The 27,792-nt window shown below is 35.4% G+C and overlaps 1 protein-coding gene across 12 annotated transcripts in view; it reads left to right on the plus strand.

Annotated features, from left to right (window-relative positions):
* The window catches only part of RUNDC3B (RUN domain containing 3B), a 142,437-nt gene that overhangs the window by 110,847 nt on the left and 3,798 nt on the right, over nt 1-27,792 (plus strand). For 8 of the 12 annotated variants that reach the window (XM_072764180.1, XM_072764181.1, XM_072764190.1 and 5 more), the window contains 2 exons: nt 6,336-6,482; nt 13,426-13,547. In XM_072764180.1, coding sequence (XP_072620281.1) covers nt 6,336-6,482; nt 13,426-13,547 — 269 coding nt within the window. Of the gene's footprint in view, nt 1-6,335; nt 6,483-13,425; nt 13,548-17,860; nt 17,949-27,792 lie in introns of all 12 variants that reach the window. The other 4 variants (XM_072764182.1, XM_072764183.1, XM_072764189.1 and 1 more) reach the window with 2 other exon arrangements.

Here is a 27,792-nt window from a genome sequence, read left to right on the forward strand (position 1 = left end):
AAATTTTGGTTAAAACTGAACTTGAGCAAATGTACTTAAAAAATGGTACAGCACTCTCAAAGTGCTTTTTACATGGCGTGTTTTTAGTATGCACTTGAAGTTATCAGCTTAAAATGGAAAGTTATAACTACATGCAATTTTATTCAAGACTCAAACCTGCAGAGAATAAACGTACAAACAAAAAAAGATAAAAAGAATGGAAACAGATTACAAAAAATCATCAAATAACAAAGTAAGTCAGCAAAAGTGGAAGAGAGGGACAAAACAGCAAAACAGACAAAAAGCATTTAACAAAATAGCCATTTAAGGATTAAACTCACCAATCAAAAGGCATAGGAAGACTAAGTGGATTAAAAGAATAAGGTCAGCAAGAGAATGCTATCAGCAAGAGACTAATTCAGATTTAAAGACATACATAGGGTGAAAATGAAGGAACAGAAAAATATATTTATGCAAATGGTAACCAAAAGGAAAGCAGGGTGTCTATACTTGGACAAATGGACTTTGAGTGTAAAATTCTCTCTAGAGGCCAAGAATGTCATTATTTAATGCTAAAAGGGTCAGTTCAACAGGAAGGGGTGTGTGTGTGTATGTATAAAATAATCTCTGGATATTAAATAATATCTAGAAAGGAAATTTTAAAAACAACTCTATTCACAGTAACAACAAGAATAAGATACTTAGGAATAAACTTATCCAAAGAGGTAAAAGATTTGTACACTGAAAATTTTAAAACATTGACAAAGGAAATTAAGACACATGTTAAAGTAAGAAGATATCCTAGGTCACCTAAGTGGCTCAGTTAAGCATCTGACTTAAGGTGGTTAAGCATGGGACTCTTGATTTCGGCTCAGATCATGATCCCCAGGGTCATGAGATTGAGCCCTGATTTGGGTGGGCTCTGTTCTGAGTGTGGACTCTGCTTAAGATTCTCTCTCTCTCTCTCTCTCTCTCTCCACCCCCCCCACCCCCGCTCCTCTACTCCCTGTGTACATGATCTCTCTCTCTAAAGATAAATATTTTTAAAAAGATGTCCTGGGGCACTTGGGTGGCTCAGTTGGTTAAACATCTGCCTTCAGCTCAGGTCATGATCCCAGGGTCCTGGGATGGAGCCCCATGTTGGACTCCCTGCTCAGTGGAGAGCCTGCTTCTTCCTCTCCTTCTGCCCCTCTCCTGACTCTCCCCCTCCTTGTGCTCTCTCAGTCTCAAATAAATAAATACAATCTTTAAAAAAAAAAAAAAAAGATAAACCTGTGTTCATGGATTAGTAGAATTAATATCATAAAATATGCATAGCATTCAAAGTGATACACATATTCAGTGCAATCCCCATCAAAATCCTGATGTCATTTTTCACAGGAATAGAAAAAGCAATACTCACATTTGTATTTTATTTTATTTTATTTTTAAAGATTTTATTTTATTTATTCATGAGAGACAGAAAGAGGGAGAGGCAGAGACAGGCAGAGGCAGAAGTAGGCTCCACACAGGGAGCCCGACGTGGGACTCCATCCTGGATCTCCAGGATCAGGCCCTGGGCCAAAGGCAGCACTAAACCGCTGAGCCACCTGGGCTGCCCTCACATTCGTATTTTTGACCCCACATTGCCAAAGCAGTTTTTAGAAAGAAAATCTGAAGACAAAAAAAAAAAAGAAAGAAAGAAAGAAAAGCTGAAGACATCATATTTCTTGATTTCAAAATATATTACTGATTTATATTAATCAAAACAGTATGCTACAGCACCGAAACAGACATATAGACCATTGGAACAGAATAAAGAGCCCCAAATAAATCCACACATTTACAAGTCAACTGATAACTTTGATAAGCTTACCAAGAAGAACACACAATCAGAACAGGATAATCTCTTTCATAAATAGTGTTGGGGAAACTACATATATACGAATAATATTAAACTCCTTTCTTACCATTTACAAAAATCAATTCAAAATAGATAACAGATTTCAGTCTAAGATCTGAAACTGTAAAACTGCTAGAAGAAAACAGGGAAATAACTTTTTGACATTACTCTGGGCAGTGATATTTTGGGCTATGATACAAAATCACAGGCAATAAAAGCAAGAATAGAAAAATGGATTGAATCAAACTAAACAGATTCTGTACAGCAAACATTCAATAGAGTATAAGGACAACCTATAGAATAGAAAATATAACATCTGTTGATAAGGAGCTGATATTCAAAATATAAGGGACTCAGACAACTTAATAACAAAAAACTAACTCCGTTTAAAAATGGACAAAGAACTTAAATAGACATTTCTTCAGAGAAGACATAGAATGACCAGTAGATATATGAAAAGGTGCTCAACTTTACTAGTCAGTCAGGGAAATGCAAATCACAGGCACAGTGAATATCTTCTTACTTAGAATGTCTGATATCAGATAGATGGTAGATGATAACTGTTGCTGAGGATGTGGGAAAAAAAACCCTCATGCATTTTTGGTAGGACTGGAGATTGAGTCACTTTGGAAAGCAATAAGGAGGTTCCTTAAAATATTAAAAATAGAACTATCTTATGTTCATGTAATCTCACTTCTAGGTATTTATCCAAAGGAAATGAAATCAGAATCTCAAAAAGATATCTTTACTCTGTATGTTAATTTCAGCATTATTTACAATAGCCAAGAGGTGGAAGCATCCTCATGGATGGATGGATGAATGGATAAAGCAAATGTGATGGATGAAGACCATGTGTCTCTATCCACACATGCACATGCTAGAGAATTATTCCATCTTATAAAAGAAGGTGAATTTTGCCATTTGAAACAATGTGAATGAAGCTTGAGAAAATTATGCTAAGCGAAATAAACCAGATAGAGAAAAACAAATAGTGCATGATCCCACTTAGACATGGAATCTTTTTTTTTTTTTTACACGTGGAATCTAAAATGGAATCTAAAATAGTGAAACTCATAGAAGCAGAGAGTAGAATGGTTGTTACCAACGTGGGCCTGGACAGAGGGGGAGGTAAGATGTTGGTCAGAAAGTACAAAGTTTCAGTTATGCAAAATGAATAAGTTTTGGAGATCAATGCACAGCAATGTGACCATAGTTAATACTGTATTGAATACTTATAGTGTTCTAAGAGGGTGTACATCTCAGGTGTTCTTATCACACAAAAGAGGTAACTGAGGTGATGGATATGTTAACTAGCTTGAATGTGGTGATTGCATTGTATATGTCTATCAAATCATCACATTGTACACTTCAGATTTATACACTTTGTAATTGCTTTTTATGCCTCAGAAAAGCTGGTGGATGGGATTGAATTATAATTTTGTGGCCAACGTCCTGCTAATTCCTATTGAATATCTGAAGAAAAACTATCTATCTAGCAATTTATGGGTAGTTCTTAAAATTAGCTGTGATAAATATGTTGCTATTTTCATAATAAATAATTTTCCTTTATTGTATCTTTCTGCAGAATTATTACCTTAATGAGAGACATTCAACTGTTAATGAGAGACTTGTATCATAGAAGTGACAAGTAGAATCTATCTCATAGAGGATGATTTAATTTTTAGATTAGGTCATTAGTATTAACATTGGTTAGAGCTTTTAAAGTTAAATGCTAAATATCACATAATTTTACCTTTAATTGCCACTGATTTCACACTAGGAAGTAACAGTAATTTTTCAGTAATTTAAGATGAACCTATTTTTAATTTGGTCAATGAGAAAAATATCCTCATTTTTCATAATAACCTCATCTAGATCACCTTTGTCTAGGTCCTAAAGTTAACTAGGTATGTTTTGCTTGTTCTGGTGAGCAACAGGATTCTTTGATTGTAAGAAAGCACAGTAAGTCCTTAAGCGTAAATGGAATTCATTAGATTGATAACAACTCAAGGAATGGAAAGAAAGATGGAAAAAGTAGGTTTGGAGAGAGGTAGGCTGAGCTGTTTCAGAGGGTTAGCAAATATGAACTTGAAGTATGCTGAGCTCTGCTGGTACATTAGGTCAAGGGCCCACTACTGGAATGAATAACCTGCTTTGTCTCTCTATTATCTAAGTAGACAGAGTTCAGATTCAGAATTCAGAGGTGGGGCTTTTCATGGCGTCTTAATCCACTTGCCTTCCCCATGGTGTCTTCGAGAGGTGAGAGAAAGGGCCTTACACAAGGGACCCCCGGGAACCCTTCCATGTATTTATTTATTTATTTACTTACTTATTTTTAAAGATTTATTTATTTATTTATGCAGAGAGAGGGAGAGAGGCAGAAACACAGGCAGAGAGAGAAGCAGGCTCCATGCACGAAGCCCGACGTGGGACTCAATCCCAGGTCTCCAGGATCACACACCGGGCTGCAGGCGGCGCTAAACCGCTGCGCCAGTGGGGCTGCCCACCCTTCCCTTTTAGATTGGCAAGGAAGGCAAGAGCCAGCATCGTCATCTCCACGTTCCTCATAGAAGGTGGAAAGAAGTTGCAGCGTGGATGAAAACTAGGCCTCTCCAGTCCACTGAATTCTCTATGTCCTGTTCAAAGGATTAGGCCGCTGCCCATACAAAACCAAGTCATTAGGATTTCTAAACACAGAAGCCTAAACACAATATGATAGGTTGTCATGAGGCAAAAATTTTCCAGGGACAATAGTGTATAAAAACTTTTGTGAAACTTAGTTCCTTTTTTCACTTTATGCAGTGTAAAACTTCTCACTTACCAGAAAGAATGTATTCTAAATTGGAGGTTGTCCAATTACTTACATTAACTGAATTTTTCCAATATCATTTCCTCACAGATGCACATTTGCCTTTCTTGCACTCTGTTCGGCATATTTCCTGTAAAGCAGTGGTGACATTAAAGTTGAGTTTTCGAGTGACATTCATTAGAGAACTAAGAGTGAATATGGGAAAGAGAAAAGTCTAATAAGAGAAGCCAAAATAATGGTAGCTTATTTTAATAGATTCTCTGACCAGTAATCCCCCATTTCTGCTTAATATGATTTTTCTGTCAGTCTTGAAGTTTTTCCGAACTCTTTACTGTTTGCATAAAAATTTATGTTAAAGTGCCTTAAAATTTAGTTCCCTTTAAATTTTTCATTCTTTTTCCAAAGAAATAAATTTTTTACAGGTAGCCCAGAAGGATATTCTAATGATGCATTCTCACAGACTTTTGCCTGTTTCACTTTTTTTTAAGTATTCCATTCTGAGACAGAATCTAGGATTTACATCATATAATGTTTTTTTGTGAACATAGTGGAGCAGATATTTTTAAATATACACAAATATCCTGTAAAATCAGGAATATTCATAGGTAGTCTATTAGAGACATATAAATGGGGTTTTTCTGTTTGAATCATGGTCTACAGCTAAAGGTGTTGTGCAGGCTTATTTTCTTTAGTGCAGGATCGTCTTGCCAGCACTCCACTGACTCTGCCATACACAACAGGACAATTGTTTCCAACAGTTCGTGGCAGGCACATATTCTTTCCCTGCTTCTGAGCTGATGGCTCAGATTTTGGTCCCCAGTGTCGTGGACTCCCGTTTGAGAAGGTGGCTTGCCTATGCGGTATTTTGAAGCCTTTTAGAGGTAGAATAGGGCCTTTGCAAATAGAATTATTCCTTTAAATGATCGTTAGCCACCAGTTCAAATATTGCATTAGTCTTTTGACAGTGATTAATTGGTTTGTGAGGCTTAAATTTTGGCCAAAAGTTAGCTGTTTTGCAAGTTGTTATTAATGAATAGTGGCTCTGCAAAAATGAGAGTAAACCATGAGCTATTACAATGGCTTCATTCTATAGTTGAAATTTTTCCAGTGGGTTATATTGTTTAGTATAGTTATCGTCGATTTAATTATTTTCACAAAGATATATTGGTAGTCCTTTCTATCAAAAAATGTACAGAAACCTTACAGATTTTTTTATTTTATATTTTTCTGCATTTTTATTTTTGATTCATTTAAAATTTTTTTTTTTACTGAGTAAAGTGTGAATTTTGATGCTAGAAAATCATATACATGGAATCTTTTCTTATTTTAACTGGAATCTGATAATCACTAACTTTAAGAAATCATCGTAGTTTTTTAGATAAGGTGTAAAATGCAGCTTTAGCCCTTTAGCAATATCTTTGTGGAAGAGATAGGAAGTGTGAATTTCACATGTTAGTGACTTGTGGTAGCCTTTAGAGAAAGAATGAAAAGCACGTGTTGTAGGAGACATTAACAACCCCAACTAGCTCTCCTGTAGTTCTCTTGACAGTTTGTTAACATACCATTTAAAAAAGATGAATTTTGGGGGCCAGATTAATTCCATTAGGTTCCTCTGCCATTGCAGAACAGTGAAGACAAAAGCACTCACCATCTTAATATTCACAGGACTGTGCTAAAGAATAATGATTTAAGATCAAGACAAGAGTTAACTGCCCACCTCACCAACCAGTGGCCTTCCCCAGGAGCTCTGGATGTCAATGCTGTTGCCTTGGATACGTTGCTTTACCGAAAACACAATAAACAGTGGTATGAGTAAGTGTAATACTTTTTTTTCCAACTAATTACAAATTTAGTTTTACCAAAACATATGGTTATCCACTTTGGTTTCTCACCTATTCTTTCTGAATTCATTATTTTTTACCTTAGGCTAAAGTAGTATTTGATACTACTTTGGCTTGCAAAAGTAAGATTAAGGCAGTGAATATGTTAACGTTTTGAAGCCAAGGCACCCTGGGGAAGTAAAATATGTAAGAAATTCTCATGCAGTATTGTACCAGTTACCTGCTTCTCCCTTAGGTCTTCAGCCAGTCCTTCAGTTAAGTCTATGAGCTTGTATTTGATAAGCCATCTCTTTTTGAATTTTAGCTTTGGTATTTGTATTTGCCTTAGGATTACTTTTCCTGCTAGTTAGGAAACACAGAATTCCATCTCATGAAAGAATGAAAAGATACTTGTTCTTGGTGGGTCTGAGGGAGTTTTGTTTATTTTTAATCTAATTTTTGGAGGCTGTAGAAGATCTAATCACCCCACCTATGAGCCACAAGATTCTTTTCCTATTTCTTTATTGCACTTTTCAGGACTATGTCATTAAGCCATAGTGTCACAATGTTGAGAGAGCTGCAAAATCTTAGGCAGTATCCTTTTTGGGGTATCTTCATTTTGAAACTTGTAGATTGTATTATTTTCTTTTGTCTTTTAGCCACTTTTCCCACCTTGATAACTTTTTCAGCATCTTTATTTTCCTGTCTTCAGCTAATTTTCTAATTATTTCTCTGCTGTCTCTCCATCCCTTTCTGTTCTCTCTCCTCTCTACTTCCTGTCCAATCTCTCTCCTCTCTTCTCCCCTCCTTCCCTTCCCCCTCTCTTTTTAAAAAAGTTTCTTCTCCACTCTTCGTATAGATCCCTTGTGTATAAACTTCACAGATAGGTGTACCCACTTCTCTCTGTGCTCCAAAGGGTGCTTTTCACTAGGGAGTTAGTAGCCACACATTTCTGCAGGGATTGTTTTAGCATAGATATAATTTCTAGCTGCTTTACTGTGCGATTTTTTTTCATTTGTCAAAGGGAGCACTCAAAATAAATTTGACCTGTTGCTAAAAAATTCTTTTGTTTGTTGGTTTCACTAATGCTAAAAATAGGCAGGAAAAGGAAGCAGATTATTTACAGAGTAAATCAATAGAACTCTCTTCAACATCTACTAAACCCTGCTGCTTAGTATGATTCAGGGGGTTGACTGAGTCTTTGATGAATTGTATCTAGTTCCCTTATATACCCCTTTGAAAGTTATAAATAACTTGAGTATATCTTCTTATGTTTGTCTATAGTTTTATTTTTCTGTGACATATGTAAATAATAAAAGAACATTAGTTTATTCATATTTCTGATTTATTATTGAAAAACAATCTGTTGCAATAATTGGTCCACTTATCTCTGTATAACACAAGATGCTCCCACTTTTATAACTGCAGAAATATTATAACATTGACTCCTGACAAGTTAAAAGGCTAATAATATGCTTTTTATCACAATAACCACATTGTCACTTTATTTTTTTTCCCCACATTGTCACTTTAGATAGTAGGAGGTAAAATATTTTAGCCAAAAGACCTGTATGTAGCCCTGCTTGCCTGTCGAACTACCTACCTATCGAGGTACCAGTGAGTCTAAAGTGGAAGAATTATTTCTAGTTTTCCTTTGCATGTGGTAATAATGTCTGGCTTTTACAAAGTTATAGTAGCAGCAAGAGTAATTGCAGTATCAGAAAAGGAAGTAGTAAAACTGCCTGTTTAGCCTGGATCCAGATTTTATATTCCTTGACTCAGCTACTGCATAAGCTGAAGAAGGGATCCCCTTGTCTTCTCAGCATCATCCTTTCATCAGGCCTTACCATAGATGTTGGTGTTGCTTTTAGATTCCCTGTTGCCAAACTGCTATTCCTGAACAAAATGTGTGCCTGGGGTGTAGTATGGAGATCACTGGACCTAGACTTTAAGGTCAGGACTGGAAAGTAGTCTCTGCTACCCTCTTTGATAGGTAACACTAAGCAACACGTCCTGTTACCTTCTGCACGTGTAATACTGGGAGCAGTGCCTGTTCGAGTGAGTAATAAATTGTGTGGCATCTACTACTTCTCAGGAAATCTTTTTTTTTTTTTTTTTAAGATTTTATTTATTTAGTCATGAGAAACAGAGAGGAGAGAGAGACAGAGACACAGGCAGAGAGAGAAGCAAGCTCCATGCAGGGAGCCTGACGTGGGACTCAATCCCGGGTCTCCAGGATCACGCCCTGGGCTGAAGGCAGCGCTAAACCGCTGAGCCACCCGGGCTGCCCAGGGAATCTTTATTTATATTCTATATAATCTCTTTTTGTTTATGTTCTTATATAACTTTGTATCTTCTATGTTTGGAGAATATACACCCATTCACTGTCCTAAGTTCTACTTTGTTAGAGACTTTGTAAAACTTACGTAAAATTAAAATGACCAGCAGATCCCCAGTTGTTCTGAACAAAAAATCCCAACTACTTAAGGTAAAAAATGGAGACTTCAGGTTTCCAGAGTAGAATTATGCTCTATAAGTCATATTTGAAACTAATCTCAGGATCTAGTTTTTGCACCCCCATCTGTAAAATAAGCCAAAGTTCTTGAACTAACCTCATCACTAATTCCTCTTAATTTGACTAGTATCTTCAGTAAGCTTAACATACATTTATCAAGAACCTACAAATTATGGAAGAAGTGGCCAAATCTCTTAATAAGGAACTTTAGTGCTCTTGATAATTTGGAGAAAGAAACTCACCCTATAATTAGTCATTATATTATAATTTCCTGCTAAGAATATGGGATGTCTGTATTTCCCTGGGAGCTCTGTCAAGTTAGCTTCAAAAAGAATGATAATATGCTGCTTGATTTAATGAATTTCTTGGTCTAGTTGACATTTCTTAAAATGAATGATTGGTAATTTGGCTATATTGTCATCTACTCACGGAAGAATCTTTTTCACAGTAGAAGATCTTAAATATATTTTCATTTACTGTACTGTTTATAAAGCATTTCTAGTTTTTTCTTGATTATGTAGACCTAACAAGGTCTAATTAATTATGCTGGAGTTTATATTTGTTCCCTATTTCAAACATAGGAATTTTTTTTAAAAGATTTTATTTATTTATTTGAGAGAGAGAGTGAATGAGAAAGAGAGCACTAACAGGGTGGAGGGGCAGGCGGGGAGAGAGAAGCAGACTTCCTGTTTAGCAGGGAGCCCTACTCTGGGCTTGATCCCAGGACCCTGGGATCAAAACCTGAGCCGAAGGGCAGACGCTTAATTGACTGAGCTACCCAGGCCACCCCCATGTTACAATCTTTTAAAGCATTACAGGCTGGCTGTAAAAACTCAACAATAAACAAGTATATAAAACACACACCTAGAGCAATTGATTACTGTTTCCAACAAGTTCTATTTTAGTGTTTTTTATATGTAAAGTCGAAGCCACATAAGCTTGTTAGATATTGGTTATATAATCTTATTGGATTGTATGTTATATAATCTTGTTAGATTATTGCCTAACCCACTCATTTCCATCCTAAAAGATCAGATTCATTGTCATCATATTTTTATTTTCTATTTAAGTTTTCTTAGTCTTCTAAATTTATCATTGCTTTTAATTTGGCTATCATTCACAAAAGTATTGAGAATTATGAGCTTTCATATGCCCTTCGTGATCTTTGTAGGCTAATTTTTTTTTTTATAACTTAGGAGTAGATATAATTACTTGATATGTCTTATAGCTTCTCTTTCCCGTGTGCATCTTTCCAGTATTTTTGGAGAACTCCCTCAAGCACAGGCTGAAAAAATCTTTTACAGCTCATAAGGTTTGCATTGACCTGACTCAATATGGCCTTCCCTTTCAGTCTGCATTGCATCCTTCCATTAATTTTAGCAGATTAAGAGTATATATACTGGCAAAGGAAATGCTTATTTTGTTCCTTAAACACATTTCTGTGAAAACCAGACCAAATATAAAAAGAACAGCCCATCTCTGGCTTCGTGCACATTCAAGAGCTTCTATGTGTTCAGTGTGCATATCTTTGTTTTTATTTTCTACACATGGATAACCTCTCCTTCTGAGCATAACACTCCTTTTCACCCAATGACTACCAGATAATGTAAATTATTATTGACCTCAGTCCATCTTTTGGGCAAATAGGTGATGTAGATTATCCATGTCATTCCTTCTAATCATTGATACAAAGTGTAAGAGTTTAGGAAATTTACTAATAAGTGATTTCAGGCCTATTTCTCAGTTTCTTTTAATTTGCCTTTGTTTGATATCCAATTTCTTTGTATAGAGGCTTGTATTTGAGTGATTTAAAATTTTAAATAATTAGATATTAAATGCAGTGGGTTTTATTATATCCCAGGTGTTTATGACAGTTGATATGGTTCCTATCTTACTGTCCGGGATTCTTACTTTGATTAAGTAAGATACTGCTATTTAAAAAAAAAAATTGGCTCTGGGAAATAGAATTTTACTGTTGATTGGTTTGATGTGCCTGGTAGGTTACATTTGTATCTTACAGTATGATTTTAATGAGTCTAGAATTCTAAAATAGGACTTAGTGGTGACCTTTTAAAGACAGAACTCCCGTAGACAGTTTATTTCAGGACAGCATGTTTGTCAGTGGGAGCTATTAGTTGTATGACAATCAGGTAAGAATGTGGAAAACCCAGTCTTTGTCATTGCTGCCAGCAGCTAAACTAGATTGCCTCCCAAGTGGTAGGTCTCTGTAATCACCTTCATGCAAGGAAGATATTACATGGTATTGTTATATCTTTTGAATAAGGGGCCTAATTTTGGCTTGGACTTATTATTTTTGCTTCAGAAATCATTGTCTACCAAATTCTATTTCTGTATTCATTGGCATTTGGCTGAGAGAAGCCTATAACCTGAAAAATTGTTCACTAAATGTACCAAATTAAAGGGTAAATAGTTTCCACAGTCACTTTGTACTTGGAAATGCGATACCTAAAAGGAATTTCAGTAGGTAATGCAGAAAGCTCATTTTGTGTTGCTTTTATCAGAGGTGGCTTTTATAGGCTTTCCTCCCCAACTAGTGAGAGTCCTGGATTGCTGTAAATGTGTGCTGTCAGGCTCTGAGTCCTTATAATTTTCAAATGAATTTTATGTCTTTTTTGCTTCTAGGTATTTTATTGTTTGTAAATATTCCTATAATATTTTAAATTTAATAATATTGACTAACAAGTTTCCTATGATGAAAAATCAGTGTCAGAAACTCATTTAAAGCCAAAAGTTTAAAAACAAGCCCTCTACCTATTAGGCACAGAAAAATAATTTGGAAAATAAATTTATAAGTTCCTTTATTAAATTCCTGTGTTCCTGCTTTCTTCTATAGCTAAAGAAATAGCATGTTGATGAAAGTCAAAAGAAATTTTCAGTGATACAATTAAATGAAGTTTACATGGTCAATCTCAGCCACAAGGCTGTTCTTTGAAAAGGGTTTCTAATAAAACAGAAAACTAGATTTTTTCTTTTTGTACTGGAGAAGGAGATAGAGAAGTTAAGGCCTTAAAATCTGTTCTCTTTGTGCCCTGGTTAACTGTGCTAAAAAAATGGGAATAGCAGTAATTCCAACCTCTTAGGGTAGTTGTGAGGACTAAATAAGTTAATAGATATAAAATGTATATGGACAGTGCCTGGCATTTGGTAAGCATTATATAAATACTGGATATCCTTTATTACATGTTATATAGATCATATTTGTTGGATCTATTATCTATTTTATCTATTATCAGAAATTGCCTATTGTAGAATTTCCTTCTACTTAAAAATATAACTAAGAACTCCTGTTCTTGACATTTGAAATGTCATCGTGTTATAAAGTGAGAACACTGTAAGCTAAAAAAAGTTATTCCATCACTTTATCCTTCACTTCTGAGATGAAAAGAACAAATGGGTACTGTTGTATATATCCCCTCATACATAATATATATACTTTCATTAAATTCTTAAGTTGACTCTGTATGAACAGAGAATAGCTCTGGAATAGCTCATTTAAATTATATATACTTTCCTATAATACTATCATAGAATACATGACATTTATAGGAAATTAGTTAGAGTTTGGCTACCTTGGGAAATAGATGTTAAGCCTGAAAAGTATATTCTTTCTCCTGGATCACATGTATTTGCAAATTATAATGAATCTCATTCTCTTCCTTGAAATGTCAATAACACCAAGCTGTATACATCTTTTGAGTTCTTTTTATCCTGACAAAAAAAATATGAGAAAGGTTTAATAATAACCCTTATTAACTTTGCATTTATAAATGAATTTTTCCTCTATTATTCATTTCTCATTAATTTGTTTAATGGAAATTGAGCTCACAGTAGCAAATACACAAGGGAAGGAGGTTAATTATCTTGATAGTGTATTAACAGAAACAGCTATTTTATTATCCAACATTTTTAAACTTGTAAATTATAGGAATTTGTCATGATAATTTGTAATTATTGTTATGTAAAAACCATCTGTAAAAATATCAAGACATTGAAGAATTTTCAAGCGCCTAGGAGATACTGGGTCAAGTTATATCGTTTTGGTTTCTGCATTAGGAATAATCTGTAGATTTTCTGCTCCTTTGAAAACTGGTAATAACCAGAAGGTCCCCATTTTCTCATAAGCTGGATAATTAAAAATTGGTGTAAGGATTTAAATTAGTTTGACAAGTTGTCTTTCTTTTCCTTTTTTAATAGATTGAACACACAGACCTCTAGAGAGGGTGGAGGGAAAAGTTAAATGGAGATCATATTGCAGCCACAATAGAGACAGAGTTTAGGGGAATAACTGGGGAGAAATAAGCCAGAAATTCAGTAAATTGAAGCAGATCATTAAATAATATCTCTAGAAATTCTTTTTTATGAGAAGAAATCCAAGTAGCATTTCACCCTTGTTTTACAGAAAAAGTTATCACAGTCTTGACCAGTTATCAGCTGAAGTTAGCCTTTCTCAGACATCATTGGATCCAGGTCAGTCACAAGAAGGAGATGGAAAACAAGACACGTTAAATTTAATCAGTGAAGGTAAGAAAAACAAAGTCTGTTTGGAAACTACTTTTTCCTACTGTGTATGCTTTGGGTGTGGAATGCTGAAGAACAGCAGTGATGGTTCTGTGAAGCATGCTGGGAATGAAGCTGTCAATTATGATTTAAAAAGATCTGCTTTTGTTTTTTTCTCATGTGTTTGTGGATAACCTTCTCAGAAGATTGTCATTTTTTCTTTTATTTCATCACTTCCTGTACTGGTTGTTTGTTTTTGTTTTTGTTTCTTTACCCATGCCAATTGGGCTTTTTGTGTCTCTATCACTAAAGTGACTTTGATCAAGCTGGTCCACCCCTGCCATATTGCAGTTCAAAAGAAAGTTCTTGGTCTTCATTCTTTTAAACTTCTCAGCAGCTTTTGATTCAGTTGACCACTTCCTCATTCTTGAGTCACTTTTGGTACTTCATTTATTGAATATTCTGAAAACCTTGGGAATAAATATGAAAGAGTTTGAGTTTTCTCAAACTGCTGTTTGAGAGTAACTGCTGTTACTGCTTTCAGCTGTACTCCTTCAACCCCTCTTTCCTTTGTGTCTCAACTTCCTGGATGACATCTTGGTTCAATTCCAAAATTTTTCAGGACATTTTCATTGATCACATTCCATTTTCTAAGACTCAAGTCTATGTATTTTTAAACTTCAGTAGCTTAGTTCAATTACTTTCTTTCCTGCCCCCAGTACAGGCTTAGGCTGTGACTCTAGCACTTTGGGTTGGACGAGTGGTGCTGGTATGATAGGGCGTGCACATCTTTTATCTCTGCATCCCAGCATGTGTGAGGTGAGGACTAGGGACCTGCACTCCTCTGGGTCTCCAATTCTTCTCTGTCTTCTCCACTGTGATAAATAGCACCACTACACACATTACTAAGTTCTACTCTTCCCCTTTACAACTCCTCGTCCCTTTATCAGTAGGTCCTGTCAGCGCCCTATGCAAGACATGCTGCCTACACTTATTTGTCATCATCTTCACAATTACAACCCTCGTCTAAGCCATGTGGAGCAAGCCTCGTGGATGAACTACTCAAAAGCTTTTCTTTGAGTCTTTCCTCTCTCATTCTTGCCTTCATGCAGTCCATTGTCCATATGCTAATCAGTGATCTTAGAAAACATAAATGAGAAAATATTATACCCAAACTTAAAAATCTCCAGTGGCTCTCAGTGAATTCAGAATAAAATCCAGACTGCTTGTCATAGCCTCCTATATGATTGTGTCCTTGCCAGCTTCTGCTTTTTCTCATACCATTCTTTTCCTAGCTCCCTGCACCCTAGAATACTGACCTTCTACCTATTCCTTCAGGTTGGTTCCTGCTTCAGCTAGCTTTGCACCTGCTTTTCCTAGTGCCCTTGAAACTTTTTTCTTGCGCAGCCTGGGTGGCTCAGTGGTTTAGCGCCACCTTGAGCCCAGGGCATGATCCTGGGGACCTGGGATCGAGTCCCACGTCGGGCTTCCTGCACGGAGCCTGCTTGTCTCTCTGCCTCTCTCTCTGTGTGTCTCTCATAAATAAATAAATAAAATATTAAAAAAGAAAAGAAACTTCTTTCTTAAGGTCTTTGTATGGTAACCTCGTTATCAGATGTCTTTTGAAATAGCTCTTTAAAGAAGTGTTCATACCTTAAATAACCATCGTCTCCATATTCGTGTCCACCTCCTCCCCCATCAGGTATTACTTGGTTTCACCCCAGGCACTCCATCACATTGCCCTCTGGTGTATTATGATTCTAGTCTTTAATTCCCCACTGAAATGTATGCTTTATGAGGGTAAGGAATCTTATCCATATTTTCCACCAATGTATTACCAGAGCCGGTCACATAATAGATAATTATTAAATATTGGTTGATAGAATAAGTATATAATGAATTAATATCACAGAATGTGAGGAACAAGGTACAGATAGTATAAAGTAAAAATTCAATTAACAAGCAGACTCAGGCAATGGGAAATTACGTTAAGCTGAATTTTCTGCTTCTTTTAAGATAGTTGTTGAAATGTTCTCAGAGGGCCTTAAGTCTATTTTAATAGTTTATAAATAATGTGTACTGACTACAGATGAATCTTTTTCTGATGATGTGGATAATAAAGATAGAAAAATAGAGTATCTTCATGGCATGAATGTAGATAGGACATAAGCTGAATCCACTGCCATAATTTAGAATTATGTGTATTTTAAAAATTAATCTGTTCGTTGAGTGGATTTATTTGTGATGATGGCTCTATGTAAAAGACCCATTTAGTATTTTAATATATTTATTATTATAGGCATTTTAATAGTAATAAGTCAAGATTGATAATGGGTAATTTTTATACTATAAAAATGAATGGATGAAGCATAGAAAATTTTTAGGGCAGTGAAACTATTCTGTATGATACTAAAATGGTGGATACATGTCATTGTAAATTTGTCCAACTCGTAGAATGTATAGCACCAAGAGTGAACCCTAATGTAAACTATGAACCCTGGTTGGTAATGATGTGTTCGTGTAGGTTTCTCCATTGTAACCAATGTACCAAACTGGTGGGATATATTCATAATGGGGGAAGCTTTGTACAGAGGTACAGAAAATCTTTGCACATTCTGCTCAATTTTTCTGTGAACCTAAAACTACTCTAAAAAATAATGTGTATATACACACATAGAGAGAAGTATTGGCTTTAAGAATTGAGGATTAAATAACAGATTAAGAATTACTTGATTTCAGCTCAGGTCATTGTCCAGGGTCGTGAGATCGAGTCCTGCATGGAGCTCCTATGCTCAGCAGGGAGTCTGCTTGAGATTCTCTCTCACCTCTCTTCTGTACCCTGCCCCCCAGCTAGTACTCTCTCTCAAAAAAGCAAAAAAATGTTCAAGAAACAGAAGGAAATGAATTGATAGCTGATTACACTCTAGGAAGAAATGGGAAAAAAAGGAAAAATTATATCAGAAGTAAATATTAAAGAATAAGCTGCCTAAAGAATAGATTTGGAAGGGAACTTATTATAGAACATTGAAGAAAAGCAGGAAAGCAACCAAGAGAATGAAAATATGATGAAGAAAGAAGTAAAATGAGTCATGAAGTGTTTGAATTAGAAGTCAAGCAAAGAAGATAAAATTTAGGGGCATCTGGATAGCTCCGTTAAATTTCTTACTCTTGGTTTTGGCTCAACTCATGATCTCAGATCATGGGATCAAGCACTGCATCAGGCTCCATGTTCAGCGGGGAGTCTGCCTGAGATCCTCTCTCTCTGCTCTCCCTCTGCTCACACACGCGTTCTCTCTTTCTAAATAAATAAATCATTAAAAAAAAAGATAAAGTGTATAGATTAGTGGAGTCACTCTAAAAGTGTATAGATTAGTGGAGTCACTCTAAAAGTGTATAGATTAGTTGAGTCACTCTAGAAGTAAAACAGTGGAGAACTAATACTGAATCTTTAAATTTAAAAAAATCTGGAAATTAAGACTGAAATCTATAAATTGACAGAGCTGACAACGGGCCTTAGAAAATTACCTGTGTTAATCAACTCTAAGGCATATCTACTAAAATTATTAGATATTAACAATAAAGAAAACATATTCAGGGCTTCTAGGCAGAATGATCAAATAGCTTGTAAGGGGAAGAGAATGAGACTTAACATTACACTTCCCTAGTTGTATAAAGGTAACAACTAGAGCAAAACTACAAACCATTCCAGATAACATGAAGTTAAAACAAAAAGACATGTTATCATATAGAAAAAGAAATAGAAGTAAGAAATATAAGCTGTAATTATGAATTTATAAAAAATAAAACTATCATAGCAGGCTCTGTGAGATTTACTTAAAGAAATAGAGGAAAATTCATAATACGTATATACCTTTTCATTAAAAATGAGAAAATGAATAAAATTTCTCAGCTGAAAACAGTAGGAAAAGAACAAGATATTTAAAAAGCCAATAAAGAAAATAATAAAGATAAAACTACAAATTGAGATAAAGAGATCTAATTAATAAAACCGTTCTTTAAAAAAAAATTAACAAATTTGAGACCTAGCTAATTTAATCACAGGGCAGAAAGAACAAATAAATGAAAATATAGAGGATAAATACAACCTGATATAGTGTGAAAATTTTTTTAAAATTATAGTCTAGTATCGCTTATCAATATTGATGTAAAAGTTCTGAATAATATATTAGTGAGCAGAATCTAGCAGATCATCAAAGAGATGATACACTATGACCATGTAGATTTAATCCCAGAATGTAAGATTGTTTCAATATTAGGAAGTCTATTAATATAATACAAAACTAACATATCTAAGATAGAAAAAATTATCTCCACAGATGCCAAAAAAAACCCTGGATAGAATTCAACACTTGCATGACACAAACATTCAAAACAGAAGAACTGAATACTACTTCATTTCCATGGGTATGTGTAAATGTCTCTGTCCTAAGATCAGCATCCTACTTAATGAGGAGATACTAAGATGCAGATTGATTTCTACCACTGTATAACATTATGCTAGTAGCTAATGCATTTAAAGAAGAAATTTCTAGAGACACGAGAATTGGATTTTTGCAGATGATAGCAGGAACCTGGAAAACGAGAAATAATACTTAGACAATAAAAGTCCTACAAAGTAGCAAAATATAAGATTATGCAGAAATCCGTAGCTTTCACATGTACAAACAATAAGCAATGAGAAACTCTATCTAAATAGCACCAGAGAAAATTTTTAGACTTTGCACATTTCTTGTTAAATTTATTCCTATTATAAGGAAAGCTTATAAACCATTCTTAAAAGACATAAAATGTCAAAGAAATGGAAAGAAATCCTTTAAGTCTTCCCTAAGTTAATGTAAAGTTAACACACTCCTATCTATATACGGCTCCTGTTTTTAAATCCAGCTATAATACACCTTGGAATTCACTCCAAAGAAATACTTAAGCAGAACAGAAATACATAGTCACAAGATTATGCTGCTAATTTAGTATTCCTTCACATTCTGCAGTCTTCCCTGAATGCTTATCACACTGCAGGGAATTTCTCTAGCTATAATTTTTAAAATTTATCTCCAAATTTTGAGGCAATTATGGATTCACATAGAGTTAAGATCCATGTATCCTAAAAAAAAAAGAAGAAGAAGAAGAAGATCCATGTATCCTTCACTAGTTTGCCTCAGAGGTGACATTGTACATCATCACATCCAGGAAACTGACAGTACAATGCAGTGATTTCTTTCATATTTATGTATCATCCTTTGTTTTTAGTTCCATGCAGTTTTATCACATGCATAGGTGTATGTCTACATCGCCACAGTCAACATACAGAACAGCTGCATCATCACAAGGATCCCTTGTATTAGTGATGACACCTACCTCCTTCCCAGCCTTGCCTTATGTCTGCCCCTTCCCTAGCCCATGGCAAATGCTAATCTCTTCTCCATGACTATCATTTTGTCATGAAATTATGAAGAGTACCATATCAATCAGATAGTGTATAGCTCACTGGGATTAGCTTTTTTCCACTCAGCATAGCTCCCCTGAGATCTATCTAAGTTGTTAAACATATCAATGGTTTATTTCCTTCTCTGCAAAAAAAATATTCCATGGTATGAATGGTTTTATTATCACCCTAAAAAACAATGCCACTAATTGAAGGACATTTGAGTTGTTTCCATTTGGGGGCTGTAAAACTGCTACTCTAGTCTGAATATATGAGTCTCCCAAATTCATAATCTCTAGTGTGATGATAGAAGAATGTGGGAGGGAATTAGGTCAGGAGGGTGGAGCCATCATGAATAGGATTAGTGTCTTAAAAAGAGACCCCAGATTGTTCCCTGGCCCCTTCAGTCACGAGACCAAGTGAGAAGATTGCTGTCTGTGAGCCAAGAAACAGGCCATCTCTAGACACGGGATCTGCAGGTAACTGGATCTGAGATTTCCCAGCCTCTAGAATTCTGAGAAATAAAAAACAGAAAATACACTTTTCTTGTTTATAAGCCACTCAGTTTATGATATTTCTGTGGTGGCAGCCCAAATGGGCAACACTGTTGTGAACATTTGTTTGCACGTTTTTCTATGAACTTATTTTCATTTCTCCGGGATAAATACCTAGGAGTCCTGTTGCTAAATTGTATGGTGGTTGCATGTTTAGCTTTCCAGGAAACTGCCAAACAGTTTTTCAGATTGAACCATTGTGTATTCATTCCCACTAGCAAGGGATGAGGGATTTAGTTTCTCTACCTCCTTGCCAGCATTGGGTGGTGTCACTTTTTTATTTTTGCCATTGTATTTGATATGCAGTCATATCTTATTATGGTTTTGATTTGTACTTCCCTGATGGCAAATGATGTTCCGTATCTTTTTGTGTGCTTATTTCTCAATTACATATCCCAGTGAAATACCTCTTCATTAATTTTACCTGCTCTCTAATTGGATTACCTTTTTATTTAACTGTTGGGTTTTGAGAGTTCAACAGATAATTCTAAAATTGATGCTTGCGGTTAATACTCAAGACTTGGTGGACAAAATTATAAACATTATTCATGCTAAGTATCTTCTAAATTATAAGATTTATGTTGGAAGTCCAGCCTTTCTTTCAATGGCCTCTTCTTATATTGAATCCCATTTAAAAATAAAATGAAAACTCTTTACCTAGAAGACATTTGAGATATCATCCGAATTTTAAAATATTCTCCTTTTCTGTCAGAATGTAAGCTGGATAGTATTTTATTTAAGATTTTTTGTGTGCTTTACTGTGTTGATTAAATTTTTATAGTATATGTCACATTTACAAGCATAGTAGATGGTTTTTTTCTTCTAAAAACAAACATTAGATGCCCAAATACGTCAAGATTTAAAAGTAGTTAATCTTGGTGGTGGAACTATAAATGATTGTTACATTTTATGCATTCTTAGTTAAAAATATTTTAATTAAGAACTCCATATGGAGAGCCTTGAGAACTAGAGATCTGTGGGGCACCTGGCTGGCTCAGTTGGAGAAGCATATTACTCTTGATTTTAAGGTTGTGAGTTCGAGCCCTATATTGAGTGTAGAGATTTCTTAAATAAATTTTAAAAAGACCCTAAGGAAATAGGGATTTGTTACTAATGACTTGAGAAAATAGAAATTTATGCTTGTATTCTAAAACTTGGTTCAGGCCTTTTATGCCTTTACATATTCCCATCGTTTACATTCCTCAAGAACATATTTTAATGAATAATTTGAAAAGGTATAAAACAAAAAGCAATTCTACATTCCTACTGATTATTAAATAAAAGAATACCTTGGGTTGCCTGAGTGGCTCAGTTGGTTAAGTGTCCAACTCGGTTTGGGCTCAGGTCATGATCTCAGGAATGTGAGAGCAAGCCCTGCATAAAGGCTCTGCACTCAGCATGGGATCTGCTTGAGATTCTCTCTGTCCTTATCCCCCTTACCCCCATTTGCATGCATGCACTCTCTCTCTAAATAAATAAAATCTTAAAAAAGAATATCTCAGAAGTTAAATGGTACCATAATTGTTGATAGAGTGAGAAGTTGTCATTCTTTTCAAGGATTTACTAACCCCTTCATATATGACAGTTACTATGCTTATAACTACTGGTTGCTATCCATATTTCAGCAAGTCTAGGATGCTGTTACTTTATGTAGCCCCCCCAAAAAAGAAAAGAAAAAATCCAACAATTAAATCCTAAAATATTGTTTACATATCTCTTAGCATTTTTTATATTTATTTTAAAAGATCCTTGGGTGCCTGAGTGGCTCAGTTCACTGGGTGCTCAACTCTTGACTTTGGCTCAGGTCATGATATCGAGGCCTGCATTGGGCTCCATGCTCAGCCCAAAGTCTACTTGGGATGCACTCTCCCTGACCCTCTGCCCCTCCTCCTACTTGCACTCACTCTGTCTCAAAAAAATCCTTTAGACTTAAAAAATTTTTTATTATAATTCGCATAACATAAAATTGACCATTGTAAAGTGTACACTTCAGTCGTACTGAAGTGAACTGTACTGAAGTGAACTGGTAATGTTGTGCAACCATTGCCACTAATTACAGAACATTGCCATCACCCGGTAAGCCCTGCACCTATTAGTAGTTGGGTCTCAGTGCCTCCCTCCCCCCATCTTTGGATAGCTACTAATCTACTCTCTGTCTCTTTGGATTTGTCTATCCTGGATGTTTCATATAGTACAATCCTACAGTATATAACTATTTTTGTCCAGGTGTTTTGTTTTGTTTTAGTAGGTTCCATACCCAGCATGGAGCCCAATATGGGGCTTGAACTCATGACCCTGAGATCAAGACCTGAGCTAAAATCAAGAGTCAGAAGCTTAACGGAGCCACCCAGGCACCCCTTGTCTAGGTTTGTTGCTTAGCATTGTGTTCTCACAGTTTGTCCATGTTGCAGCAAGTACTAGTACTTCATTCCCTTTTATGTACAAATAATATTCCATTATATGGATATACCACAATTTGTTATTCATTCATCATTTGGACATCTGGATAGTTTGCATTTGGGGCTGTTGTGAATAATGCTGCTATCAACACTCATGTACAGATTTTTGTGGGAACATATATTTTTATTCTTCTTGGGTATATAATTAGGAATGGAATTGGCTGGAGTATATGTTTAATCATGTGAGGAACTGCCATACTTTTTCAATATGATTATTCCATTTTGTAATCCCACCAGCAATGAATGGGGGTTTCATTTGTTCCACACCGTCACCAGTATTTATTATTGATGACCTTTTTTTTTTTTTTGTGCCAGTACCATACTGTCTTGATGACTACAGCTTTGTAATATAGCTTGAAATCTGAACATGATGCCACCAGCTTTGCTTTGCTTTTCGAGGACTGCTTTGGCGATTCCAGGTCTTTTGTGGTTCCATACAAATTTTTAGGATGGTTTTTTCCAGCTCTGTGAAAAATGCTGGTTGTATTTTGGCAGAGGTTGCATGAAATGTGTAGAATTTTTTTTTTTTTAAGATTCTATTTATTAGAGAGAGAGAGAGAGAGGCAGAGACACAGGCAGAGGGAGAAGCAGGCTCCGTTTGGGGAGCCCGACGTGGGACTCGATCCCGGGTCTCCAGGATCACGCCCTGGGCTGAAGGCAGCGCTAAACCGCTAAAGCCACCGGGGCTGCCCTATTGGTGACCTTTTTAATTATACCATCCTAAGTGGGTATGATGGAATTTTGTGGTTTTGATTTGCATGGCCCTAATGAATAAAATGTTGAACATCTTTTCATGTGCTTATTGGTCATTTGCATATCATCTTCAGATAAATGTCTGTTCAACTTCTCTGTTTAAAAATTCCATTGCCTTTTTGAGTTGCAGTAGTGTATTTTGGATAATAGAATCTTACCAAGCTGTATGATTTGCAAATATTTTTTTCACTCTGAGGGATGTCTACTTGCTAGTGTTCTTTGACTCACACATTTTTAATTTTGATAAGGTCTCATTTAAATAGTTTTCTCCTGGTTGCTTGTGCTTTTGATGTCACATCTAAGAAACCATTTCCTAATCCAAGGTCATGTAGATTTACTCCTATATTTCTTTTTAAGGGTTTTACATATAAGTTTTAGATTTTCATTGACATATGTTATCTATTTTAAGTTTTTGTATGTGGTGTGAGCTAATTGTCCAACTTGATTCTTCTGCAAGTGGATATTCATTTTCCCCTGGACCACTTGTTGAAAAAAACTCTTCTTTCCCCAACTGAATGGTCTTAGAACTCTTGTTGAAATGCATTACCCATACATTAATGGGTTTATTCCTGGATTCTCAATTCTGTATTATTGGTCTGTATGCCTGTTCCCATGCTACATTATCCATATTACAGTATCACACTGTCTTGCTTTATAGTAAGTTTTGAAATCAGGACAACTTAGTTCTTTTTCAAGATTGATTTGGCCATTTGGGCTCCATTGAATTTCCATGTGAATTTTAGAATCAATTTGTCATTTCTGAAAAAAAAGGCAGAATTTTGATGGGGATTACACTGAATCTGTAGATTAATGGATCTGTAGTTAAGAAATATTGCCATCTTAACTATATCGTCTTCTAAACAGTTTACATGGAGTAGTGAGATGTTTCCCCACTTATTTCAGCCTTGAGTTTTTTTCAACAATAGTTTATAGTTGTCATGTACAACTCTTGCACTTCTTTATATGAATGTATTCCTAAGCATTTTATCCTTTTAGATTCTATTGTTAATGGAATTGTTTTCTTTTATGATCATTGATTCTTTTTTTTTTAATTAATTTTTATTGGTGTTCAATTTACCAACATACAGAAAAACACCCAGTGCTCATCCCGTCAAGTGTCCACCTCAGTGCCCGTCACCCATTCCCCTCCAACACCCGCCCTCCTCCCCTTCCACCACCCCTAGTTCGTTTCCCCGAGTTAGGAGTCTTTATGTTCTGTCTCCCTTCCTGATATTTCCCAACTATGATCATTGATTCTTTTATTATTAGACTTTAAACATAAGTTTAAAAAGTTAATGTCACTCATCTATAAAAAGGAAAATAAAAACAAATTCAATTGTAAAAAATTTCTTCATATTCAGAGTCAGTCTCTTCTGAATCATTTAATCAAGAGCCGTTGGCTATGCTTTTGCTTAAAGTATCATTCTGTGTGCCAACATCAAACCATTTCCTAAAACAATCCTCCTTTGATACAGGGGTTTTCTCCCAATTTACCAAGTATTCTACATATTTTTATGTGAGTACTTTCCTATTCACCTAACTTAGAGCTTCATTTTCTTCCTCAGTTAAACACTTCTGGAAATTAAACAGTTTCTCTTCAAAGGGCACAGGAATTCTATGACAAGTTGAGGTTCAGATCCTAACAGAAATCCGCATGGTGCGTGAATCAGTCCCACCAATTGCTTGTTGCTCTAAAATTTCTTTTACCTAGTCTGAGGAATGTCTTCCGCTTCCAATTGCACACTTGACATGCAATAGCAGTCCTTTTGCGTATGTCACCAAGTTTCATCTACTTGCAGGGTTTTTCCTGAGCCCTTTGTGTTGTTTTACAAGGAAGTGTGAATTGCCGTAATTTTTGTAATGAGTATTTGCTTCAGTGAAATTTACATGTTTTCGTGCTTTTCTCTGAACAACTATTAATTTTAAAGGAAAGTAATAATTTTGGGAGCCATTTTAATCAGTATATAAGTAACTCAGCTAAAGAGATATCAGTATGGACACGTGTGACCAAGTTTATACATATACATGCAAAAACAAATATGTCCTAGTAATTCCCTCCTCGCCAGCTACAACTACCACACACATTGGTTTCCAATAGTTTGAAATTTTATTGCACAAAATGAGGTCCACCCCTTTTCTTGAACTTTGATCACAAAAAGGTAACATGTTGCTTACAAAGCAGGTTAATATAACATTTTCCCTGTGTTCCTGGGTTTATGCTAATGCCTAAGGAATCTCTGTAGTCATTCCTTAAAATTAGGATACAATTTACTGCCTTTTCATTTCCTCATTGACCCCTTCCTCCCCACTCAGACTTTCTTATAGAGTTGGTGATCTCACTTTTACTTACTGTTCTTACTGCACTTTATTAGAATTTTCTGTTTGTGTATGTTTCCACCTTACATTAAGTTCCTTACAGGCAAGAAGTGGTTCTTTTTGTTTTTATCACAGTGTCTGGCATTGCGCTAAATGAATGACTTCTAACTTAGTAACATTTGTAGCACTACCATCTGAAAACTTGTAGAGTCTAGACTCTCTCAATACATTTAAAACAGAACGGATCTTTCTTGCTATAAAACAAGAATCTAGTGGTGGCTGGATGGCTTAGTTAAGCATCTGCCTTTGGCTCAGGTCATGATCTTGGGGTCCTGGATGGAGCCCCTGTGTCAGGCTCCCTGCTCAGTGGAGAGTCTGTCTCTCCCTGTCCCTCTGCCACTCACCTCACTAGTGTGCTCTCTCAAATAAATAAATAAAATCTTTAAAAAAAAAAAAAGAGGAAATCTATTTGCTGCTTCTTATGACTAATTTGTTTCTGCTAGGGAATTACCACTTTTCCATTCATCTAGGCTAGAAAGCTTTAGTTAACCTTAAAAGAACCTAGTTCTTTCCTCTTGTATCAAAAAGTTGCTTTTAAAATTTCATCAACGCAGATTTTAACATACTTATTTTTTAAGTCCATTGTGATAATTTTATGTATATGCACATATGTGTGTTAACTGCTGACATCACAATATGCAAGAATATTTTGGAATAATCCCCTATCATTCTCTGCCTTAACACCTATTTCCTTTTGCTTATTTCCTTTTTATATTTTATTTCCTTTTATAGTTGGATGGCTACAATCATAACATAACCACCTTGATTTTTCTGCACAATTTTTCACTTTTATATTTAAATGAAGGCTTACAGTGAAGTCTCTTGGCTTCCTTAAGGGTAACACACTGCCCTGCATGTTCCACAGCATCAGTATTTTCAGAGGCTGGACAGGTGTCTTTGAAGGCTTTTATAAGTAGATATACACTCCCCCTCCCCCCCACACCTCCCTGCCCCATGCTTTCCTGAATATGCCCCAGTCAGCTCTGCTGTATGGTTTGTTTCCTTGGGGCACAACTGAAGACTTCGTGTACCTTTGTCTTCTTCCCCCACTCCAACTTTTTTGGATAATTTCAAACCTACAGAAAAGTTAAAAGAATGAACACCGCTGTATGCTTTACCACTATTCACCTGTTACCATTTTGCCACACTTGGCATTGTCTTGCTTTTGCTCTTGTGGGCACAGACTCCCTCCATTTACTCAAACATCTGCCCTTACTATTATCCTTAACCATTTGAAGTAAACTGCAGGTATCATAAACTTCATCTGTAAATACAACAGCATATATCTCCTAGGGATAAGGATGTCTTCTTACAAAGCCACACCATATGACCCTTAGTTAAGATATTTAACATCAGTATATTACCTGATAATTTGTTAATACACGTATCTCAACTTGTCCAGTAATAAAAGACCTTTACAAGCCTTTGTTTGTTCAGGATCCATTCAAGGATCACATATACATTTACTTATCAATCTCTCTGGGGTCCTTTCATTGAGTAGAATACTTTCCTTTTTCTCTCATACACATTTATATATTTGAAGAGCCTAAACCAGTTTTATTAAATGTCCAACAATTTAGATTTGTCTGATGTTATTATCATATTCAGGTTAAACATACAATACAACATGAATAATGTGTCTTTGTCAGCACATCTCGTCGGGATGTTACTGTCCTTTTTGAACATTGAGAGACCCTTAAATAGGACTCCTGTGTCCTACCTTCTTTATACTAGGAAATGTTAGAGACCATAATTTGGGCTTATACAGGTTCCTGTTGCTGCTGGAATGGTCATTGTTTCTAGCCTATGGAAGTGTTAGGGATTTATTTTTAAAGAAAAATACACTTTAAATTTATTTTACAATTCTAATTTAAGATTCAGGGTTTCTGTGTACTTGATTTTATGTTTTGGTATCTAATGATGAAAATATTGATTCTTCATTTATATGAATATAATTATTTTTTCATATTATAGAAATTTCAAGATATCGGTTTATTATTATGAAAATATGGTTATTTAAAATAGTCTAGCATTTCTAGTTATTTTATCTTGAGAATATATGCTAGAGTCAAATTACTGTGCTTAAAGTTCATCTCAGTTCTGTTCACTTCCACTTTCACAGTTAACCAGTTTTATCAGTTTTTGAATTATCCATTTTTAAAATGTCAATTCAAATAATTTATGTCGCCCTTTCCTAGATAAAAGGCAACATGCTCTACTCTAATCTGCACTTTGCTTTTTTCACTTGACAGTATGTCCTAGAAATCACTATCTAGCATTAGAGAGATCCTTCAGATTCTTTTACAGTTCTGTAGTACCTCATTGTGTAACTGTGTTAAACATTTAGTCTTTTGCATTACTGTATAATACTTATTTTCTAACTCCCAAAGAATTGAAAACAGGACTCAAACAGATACTTGTGTGCCAGTATTTGTAGCAGCATTGTTTACAGTATTCAAAAGGTAGACATAACCCAAGTGTCTATACAGATGAATAGATAAACAAAAAGTAGTGTATACACACAGCAGGATGCTATTGATCCATAAAAAAGAAATGAAATTCTGATACACACTACAACATGGATGAACCTTAGAAAACATGCTAAGGGAAATAGAGCCAGACACAAAAGGGTAACTATTATATGATTCCACTTGTAAGAATGATGTATGGTCGACTGATTGATT

Source organism: Vulpes vulpes, chromosome 7, assembly GCF_048418805.1.
Source record: "Vulpes vulpes isolate BD-2025 chromosome 7, VulVul3, whole genome shotgun sequence".
Taxonomy (NCBI): Eukaryota; Metazoa; Chordata; class Mammalia; order Carnivora; family Canidae; genus Vulpes; species Vulpes vulpes.